Here is a 9,033-nt window from a genome sequence, read left to right on the forward strand (position 1 = left end):
AGATGAAAATAAATCTTTAAAAGATAAAGGACAAAGACAAAATTTAGTTAAAAAATAAGGAATCGAAAGTAAATTTTAGCCTAAATATTATTAATTGGTATATTATGAATCGATTTCTTGTTCATTTTTACGGGATTTTGACCAGTTTTTATTTTAGTTTTTGATCGATTCTTCTTATAGGCAGTTAATAGCTTGTTTGGTTGACTGTTCTCTAATGTCAAAAACGTGTGCATGGGTGCAAAAATTTGATGCAAATAAACAACATAAATAGTAGTGCCTTTAGTTGTTGTAGCTGCAGTTATCTGACGTAGAATGGTTTGACAATGTGTTGGCAAAAATAAATAGAGATTGACCACGCGGTTAACGATGGGGTAACGTATCAATTTGTTGACAAAAATCAAATCATGCATATCGTGTCTAACATATAAATTCTCTCTTCCCTCTCACGCTGCATAGGTGTGTTTGTTTACTTATTCTATAGAAAGTGCTTTTAGTGTTGTTAGTGGGTTAAGTTTCCATGGATTCAGTACTAGTGCATGTTATATCTTGTCCCAATGCTTCAGCCACAACTGGTATGTAATTATGTATGCTTCCGCATGACCCATTATTTTCTTCTTTGATTTAATCTATTTTTCGCGCAATACCTAGGGCATTTGAAAATTTTTCAATTACAAATGAAATTATTTGCTGACTAATATAAGTAACCATTGATAATTGTAGGTGGAAATCTCTGGCGGAGTAAACATTCCACTGAGAAAATATACTCTACAAGTATGTCTCGCATACCCCCCCCCCCCCCCCCCCTTATTCTTTTAATTAACCTTTATTATTATTATTATTTAACTACTTATTAGTATCTCATTCTTTTACATTTTCGTCAGTTTGCTCCTTATAAAAACAAATGAAAGTGTATTTTATAAGAAACATATGATAATACAAAATATACTTTGTTATAAAAAGGAAATGATCAGAGAGAGTATTTACTACCTTTTCTTTGCAAATATTGATATTTAATTAATAGTAGGGATATTTTATATTTTAATTTCATATTGGGAAGAGAATATTCACCTTGTGTGTGCTCAGAGTCTCCAATAAATATTAGTCACCACTTTTGATAGGGACTAGTTTGTATGAATACCATGGTTAGAAAAAAAATACATTTTAAGTTCACAATCTGATAAGTTAAACAATAACATTAATAAAATAAAGAATAAATTGCATTTACACCTGTAGAGATTTTTTTAAATTATACACTATATATATTTTTTATTTAATATTGTTTACACCAACAGATGCTTGTGTAACGTTTTTAAACATTAAGAGAAGCTAGTAGAATAGGGGGGTGTCGGTGTGATATTTTTAATTTTCAAGGGGCTAGTGCATGTAGGAAAAAAGGAAGAGCGTATTGTATTTCAGACAAAAATTAAGGTGTAAGAGTTAAAGAAAGGTTGAAAGTACATATGGATAACCGACACTGCTTTCCACCTTCTTGGTGGACGAGTGTTGAACATCTATGAGATAGGATATGAAAAAACTAGTTCGGTACAAAAATCAAATCGAATTAGTTTTAAACTGTTTTAATCGGTTTAATTTTATATTCAAATAATTAATTTGGTTTGAAAACTAATTTAAAATTGAATTGATTTTAAAAAATTGATTCTAATAGTCGGACTAGTTTTGAAATGATCATTACTACAATTTCATCATGTTTTTATAACAAATGCCATATACTTTGTTAATCACTCTTGAATTCGACTTTGGTTTTTGAAATCAATTTTTCAATATTATGGAATTTTAGCGTTTTTTAAAAAATTGATTGTAAATTCTTTTTTTTTTTGGAAATTTTTAATTGATTATTCTTTCTTGATTCTTCATCTCATCGTAATTTTGGTTGTAATAATTTCAAAACAAAAATCTATTTTTTGTTGTGCGCATAACCACTAATACTATGCCAAAATTTGATGTTCTAGGTTCTTGTGCATCAAAAGCTTTGCAAAACAAAAGGAAAATTCAAATGGAATACAATCTTTTGAGGTTCCAACAACCAACTTTGAATCATCATTACAAGTCTACTGAGAGAGGGCATGTATATCAAGAATCCAATATAAAATATGTTGTGAAAGCAGTCTCTAAACCATCTTTTGATTATGAACCTCCAACTTCTAATTCCAAAAACATGTTGGAGTCTATAAAAAATTTCTTGGCAGCTTTCTATTGGTTTTGCTATCCTTACACAATGGTTGGCCGAGTAAGTTCAAACTTTTTCTAGTATTACTCATAAAATAATCAGCAAATATTATGATTACTATTTAATTCAATTTGCCTAAAAATATATATTTAATTCAATTAATTTGTATATGCAACACACTATTTTGGATAATAGTAACATTCATAATGTTTTAAATGGGTCAATTTAATTGGTCTTTATTTTGCCAGACATTAAGCACAATCTCTGCATGTCTCATTGCCGTGGAGAAATCATCAGATATATCTCCATTATTTTTTATTGGCTTGTTACAGGTAAGACTCAATATATATATATATATATATATATATATATATATATATATATATATATATATATATATATATATATATATATATATATATATATATATATATATATGTTATTTCTCTTTAAATAGTCAATGTAAACTACACTTTAACTTCATTAATAGTTTGAGTTTTTAAAACGTTTCAGGCTTTGGTACCATACACGTTTTTGGATGTTTATATTAATGGAGTGAACCAGCTGTCTGACCTTGAAATAGACAAGGTATGAAACTTACCTTCCACTTAAAAATTAAAGGAGATAAAATCAATAACAAAAATAACAAGTATTTGGGAAACTAATTAAGTATCATTTTAAAGGCCAATTAATACTTATTGCCAGTATAAAATGATGCATTACAGGCCAATGCTGATTATTAGCCATTAAAATTATAAATTATAAAAAAATAATGCCATTGATGGCTGGTAAAAATGGTCGGGAAATGTAACTTTTGGAATAGTGATTAGAAATAAATAATTTGGATCAATAATAAATGACCTTTTTATGCCTTTTGGACTACTGTATTGTTCCATTAAAAAATGTAATAATGACAATTGTTTTATGGTTTATCTAGATTTGAATATTCATAAACATGTAAAGACTAGGTGTATATGAACATTTGCTCATATGACAGTTTTAAACAATTTACATGATTTTGATTAGTAAGCTACTTTTTATATTTTGGTTTATCAAGTCTAACTAACTATTATATCCTTTGATAAGGTGGATAAAGCATACAACATTTCATAGTTTACAAACTTTTTGGAGGAAGTACCTTAAGCTTTTTCTAATTACTGACTATGTTACATGTTTTATGCATGCAGATAAATAAACCACATCTTCCTTTGGCATCTGGACAATTATCATTTACAACTGGTTTCATTATTGCCGCATTATCTTTAATTTTGGTGCCATATAAACTCATATTCTATTTTTACCATATAATATTTTTCAAGGGGAGCTTCATTGACAAAGTAGAAGGATGATTATTGTTTTATTCTCTTTTACAGAGTTTTTGGCTTAGCTGGATTATAGGTTCTTGGCCATTGATTTGGAGTATTGTGTCGTGCTTTACATTATGGACTGCTTATTCAATCAATGTGAGCTATATTTTTTTTTATTGCATCTAAATTTCTTCTGTCCCTCAAACAATGTTTTAAGACAAAAGTATATATGTAAAAGGTTATGGTGGGAAGCCACGGTGCGGCAACAGTTGGAGTTGCTATCATGGGACTTGGGGGTTATAGGTTCAATTCGTGATGATATGGCTATAGGAGTTGCTATCATGGGACCTCGGGGTTTTAGGTTCAATTTGTCATGATAAGGCTGCATATAGATTCATAATAATAGAAACTAGATTAACCAAAATTAAAAGATAAGGCTGCTTATAATATTTTATTAAAGCTAAATTATAAAATTATAAATTATTTTTTCTTAATTTTAAAAATAAAGGTAAAAGTGTTTTCATATTAAGTTAAAAATCATTTGAACTTAATTTTTTTAAACATATTTTGTTTCAAAAATTGCATTTAAAAATAAAAAACTCAAACCACCCCAGACAGTCCTAAAAAAATGGTTATTAATTTTTTTCTACAGTGTAATAAATAATAGTTTTTTTCCATAATCATGTTATTTTGATAAAATATTTACCGACTTTACTAATAACTAATCTCGATCAAAAAATTTGATTGATTATCTTTAATAAAGTTTTTCTTCTCATCCATATTTTTTTTTTATCCACAAGACTTAAATATAAAATCTTGTTTAAGAGGACCAAAACCTAATTCTACTCGACCAACAACTTGTTGGTGTAGTTAAGAATAATTTAATCAAAAATAAAAATTAAAAAAAAATACTTGGCAATCACAAAAAAATTCTTTTTAAGATAAGAGAGAGACAATCATTAATCAAAGTAAAAAAAAAAATACTTCTATGTCTATTAGTGTATGATAAGTTTATAAAAATCATTTTAATTAACATTTATTTAATATAACTTTTTCCATAGTTTTTAATGATAATCATTTTTATTATGATAGTAATTTTTTTCCTTCCTCTTAATTTTTGTCTTATATATCTTCTATAAATTCCTATATCCATCTATACAAAACATATAATTCATATAAATTTATAATTAGAGAATACTTCTTCAGTATTCTTTTAAAATACTTTTCTGATTGAAATATGAAATAAAAAATTTATAATTATTATATAAGTTATAAAATATTTTGTTTTAAATTTTTTAAAAATATTTTATATTTTAAAACTCAAATAAACTAATTGATAATTAATATATTAATGGTTAAATAAATTTTTGATCCTATTAAAGTGCAAGATTGGTTTTTATCAATATAAATATGTGACTTTTGATTTTAGACTCTATAAACTCGAGACTTTCTCATATGACTGCCAAATATCACACAAATCACACAAGATGTAAATGCCACATCACACATGTCCACTTGGTAGGTTGACGTGCATTTTGTTGCACATATCAACACTTAGCTGTCCCCAGTTAATGTAAGGGACTAAAACTGTTGGCAAAAAAATAAAGTAGGGGCATGCAAAAGGTTCTATTTTTTTATAGGGAGTGAAATAAAAAAAAATCACATATTTATAGAGATCTAAATTTATTAAACCCTGAAAATAAATATTAAAATTAATAGGATAATATCCTTTGAGGTAATTTATATGTCATTTAAAATTTCAAATTTGACCGTTAGCAATTATAATTGTCAAATGAAGACTGTACAGTCTACATATAAGAGAGATATAATCCTCCCATTATCTAAACAACTTATTTTCTATATTTAAAACAAGTAAAATTGAGAAATTTCAATTGTCCCAAACCTGCTTTAGTACTTATTAAAATTCATTACTCTGATACAAACTAAGCTATTAGATGAACATATATGAATATTTTCTAACAAGCTCACTAATAAAGAAAAGGCTCATTTTGAAATAAATTGTTTGATGGTGTTTTGAAACTTTTCAGGTGCCATTCTTGAGATGGAAGAGACATCCACTACTCGCGGCAATGTGCATTTTTCTTAGTTTTACAATTATATCTCCAGTTACATTTTTCCTTCACATGCAGGTTTTGTTCTATAGCTAATTGTTCTTTTTATAGTGAGCTTATATGGGCATACTAAAATTATAAATCTCATCCCTAGCTAGTTTTAGGGTTTGATTTAACTATTTGAATTCACCAATCAGAATTGAATCAAAAGATGTTATGTGAGTAAGAAAAAGGAGGAAAAGCTAAATATGTAGAGAGAAAAATGAACTTCACTTACATTTCTCTAGTATGCTATATATATATATATATATATATATATATATATATATATATATATATATATATATATATATATATATATATATATATATATATATATATATATATATATATGCATTTATCTTGAAAGATAATTATGCTAACTATGGCTATCTCGCCCGAAGAATAGAGAGGGCATAACTAATTGTCAATAAGTTACAATCAATTACATGTAAGTCACAAACAAGTCACAAACAATTGACATCCTTTGCATGTACTAATATATTTTTGCCACATAGTCCTAAAAATGCTATATTCTCTGACAACCCTGTTGATGTTATTAATTTAAACAATAAAGATGAAAGGAAGCCAAATAGTCTTTTTATTACTAATTCATGTAACAATGTCCAGACTTTTGTGTTCAAGAGGCCCGTTGTCTTTCCAAGATCATTGGTTTTCCTTATTGTATTCATGAGCTTCTACTCTGTAGGCATAGCATTGTTCAAGGTAAAGGCCTAGCCTCTAGTTTCTCAGAAAATTTGTTTGTTTCCAGCGTCAAGCTTTTGGTTCAATATGTACCTAATGTAAAACCTTTTATTGGATTTATATAGGACATACCTGACATTGAAGGAGATAAGAAATTTGGCATCCATTCTTTTTCAGCACGTTTTGGTCAGAAACAAGTATGTTTTTCAAATCTTAACAAAATTTGTTGTTCCTTCTTGCATAGCCTTTGGTCGTTCCTGACAAAATTTTGTTAGGTATTTTGGATTTGTGTTTTGCTTTTTGAAACGGCCTTTGGAGTTGCCCTCTTGGCTGGAGCAACATCTTCTTGCCTCTGGATTAAAATTGCCACGGTAATATGCTTATTACATGTATAGGTATAGGTGTGTTCTATCTTTCTTCCACTTAAGAAGTTATTTGTTTTGCAGCTAAGAATTGGAGATTGATTTTGATTAGCAACTGTTAGAAAATAAAACAAATGTCTTATAATATCTTATTATCTTCTAGTTTTGATTTTTCTTCTTCTTTAATATAATAAATTATTTCTTTGTCTAATTAGGATTAGAGGTCCATTGTCAATATTAATAATTTTTTTTTCATTTGTGACATTATTCACATCAACATTAATATAATTTTTATTATTTTAAGATTCTGTTTGTTTTTCCTACCAATTCTACAAGAAAAATCTTTAAGCTAGTGAGTACCTAATAAGTGAGACTATATTATTGATAAGAAAACAAAGCAAAATACAAAAAAATGCAAAAGCAAACGATCCCAACCACAATCTTAAGTTATAAGCTGGAAAACTGACAAAGTACACATAATCTTTCTCTCTCTGAGCCTCTTTGCATATTCATAGTTTACTGTAGTAGACTCCAGTTGTTTAATATTATCATCTCATAATATATATATATATATATATATATATATATATATATATATATTATCAGCATAAACTAATATGGTAGATATATATATATCTATAATTAAATGAATAATTATTTCCCTAGGAAATATGTCTCTGTTGCATAGATTATTCCAACTTTTTAATCATCATATGAAATTGCAAAAGTTACAAGATGATCTTTATAAGAGGTACCCGTTTAGGATAAATCATAGCTCTATTGTTGGATGGATTTAAATGATATGAAATTGTATAAACTTTCCAGCAATGTTTGAATTCAGTGCCAATGTTTTAGGGTTTGGGACATGCTGCTCTTGCTTCAATTCTTTGGTATCAGGCCAAATATGTAGATTTGACAAGCAAAGCTTCCGTAAGATCCTTCTATATGTTGATTTGGAAGGTAATTCTAATAAAGACTATTTACCATTTTAGGAGTTCAATATCAACATAAAATAAATTTAATTTTTCTTTTAATTTAATTAAAATCACTTAATCATGCATTAAGAAAATCACAGTGTTACATAAATTATCTAAATTAATGCTATTATTTTTTAACATAAATTTCTATGAATTAGATGAAGCAATTAATCATATATTTGTCACTTTATTGGTCTATGAAACTCAAGAGGGATTCTTAAATTATCCAAAGTGTTTACGCTTATACCTAAGCCTTAGGCTTTGTCTTCATGATTTGTCTTAGTCTTCAGTAACGTTTTCCTTTCTTTGATTTTTTAGAAAACTTAATTGTATCTTTATTATTTAAATGGATCACTTGAACTAACTTGATTGGGACGCAAAGTGTTTACGCATATGTCTAAGCCTTTGGCTTTGTTCTTCATTATTTGTCTTAAGTCTTCAATAAGCTTTTCCTTTCTCTTGCTTTTTCTCTAGTCTTTATCAAAGTGTCATTTGTTGGCTTTGCCTTCATCAAAACATTCCTACTTTTACATTTAAAATCTTAAATCACAAGAGGTCATGATTCACATTCTCTTCTCTTTATGATTAACAATATTGATCTAATTTCATCCTTCTTCGATGAAAAATTCAACAATGTTAGAAGTGAAGAACATATTGAGATGTCAATTATTTCAAATATATATATATATATATATATATATATATATATATATATATATTAATTTGTTAGCACTAAGTTCTTTGATTTTTTTTCTTCCATATAAAGTGGAACATGATCTTGTTTTGATGTCTTGTTTCTTTTTGCAGTTGTTGTTCACATCATACTTCCTCATACCTTTAATCAGATAGGGATGTCGTTGAAGGTTAAAACCAATGCTCATCGCAGCACATACATCAGAATATATATAAAGGAATTTGTTTTGCATCTAAACTTTATTAAAATAGAAAAAACTACAAAAATGTGTGTTCCCTGGATATTAGTTCTTGTATTATTAAGATCTTTCTTTAATTGTGCGAAGGTTTTATGTTTTATGTGTATCCATAATAACATTGACCTCTACTGTCAAATCTTTCATAAGTGGAACCAGAAAATATAAGCAATTTGCTATACTAGAACTATTGAGGAAAAATTTAGTGCTTTAGGAAAGAGAGTAGTAGTGATAGTAATTGACTAATTGTGTGTTTCTTTGTATTGCGAAGTGCCCGGCCTATTTTATAAAAACACAAGATAAAATCATTCTTATCAAATAAGAACAATTAAGCACATTTCCTATAAAATCATATTTTTTTTTATATATTATTCAAGTCTATTATTAAAAAAATAAGGATGTTTTGATATAAAAAGAAATTTAAATATCATTCATATAAAATTTGTATAAATTA

The 9,033-nt window shown here is 27.4% G+C and overlaps 1 protein-coding gene across 2 annotated transcripts; it reads left to right on the forward strand.

Moving 5' to 3' along the window:
* Positions 1–353: 353 nt before the first annotated feature.
* Positions 354–8,766, forward strand: LOC114370845 (glycinol 4-dimethylallyltransferase-like). Of its 2 annotated transcripts, XM_028328234.1 has the most exons (13): positions 357–572; positions 721–771; positions 1,971–2,248; positions 2,437–2,520; positions 2,702–2,776; positions 3,376–3,459; positions 3,562–3,651; positions 5,544–5,645; positions 6,237–6,332; positions 6,437–6,508; positions 6,587–6,682; positions 7,529–7,633; positions 8,458–8,766. In XM_028328234.1, exons 1-13 carry the CDS (start codon positions 518–520, stop codon positions 8,497–8,499), a joined length of 1,230 nt encoding a protein of 409 aa, XP_028184035.1. In that variant the 5' UTR covers positions 357–517; the 3' UTR covers positions 8,500–8,766. The 2 variants fall into 2 exon arrangements, with proteins under 2 accessions (XP_028184037.1, XP_028184035.1); XM_028328236.1 differs by lacking the exon at positions 3,376–3,459 and having other exon boundaries at positions 354–572.
* Positions 8,767–9,033: the final 267 nt, after the last annotated feature.

The sequence above is a fragment of the Glycine soja genome, chromosome 10, assembly GCF_004193775.1.
Source record: "Glycine soja cultivar W05 chromosome 10, ASM419377v2, whole genome shotgun sequence".
NCBI classification, from domain to species: Eukaryota; Viridiplantae; Streptophyta; class Magnoliopsida; order Fabales; family Fabaceae; genus Glycine; species Glycine soja.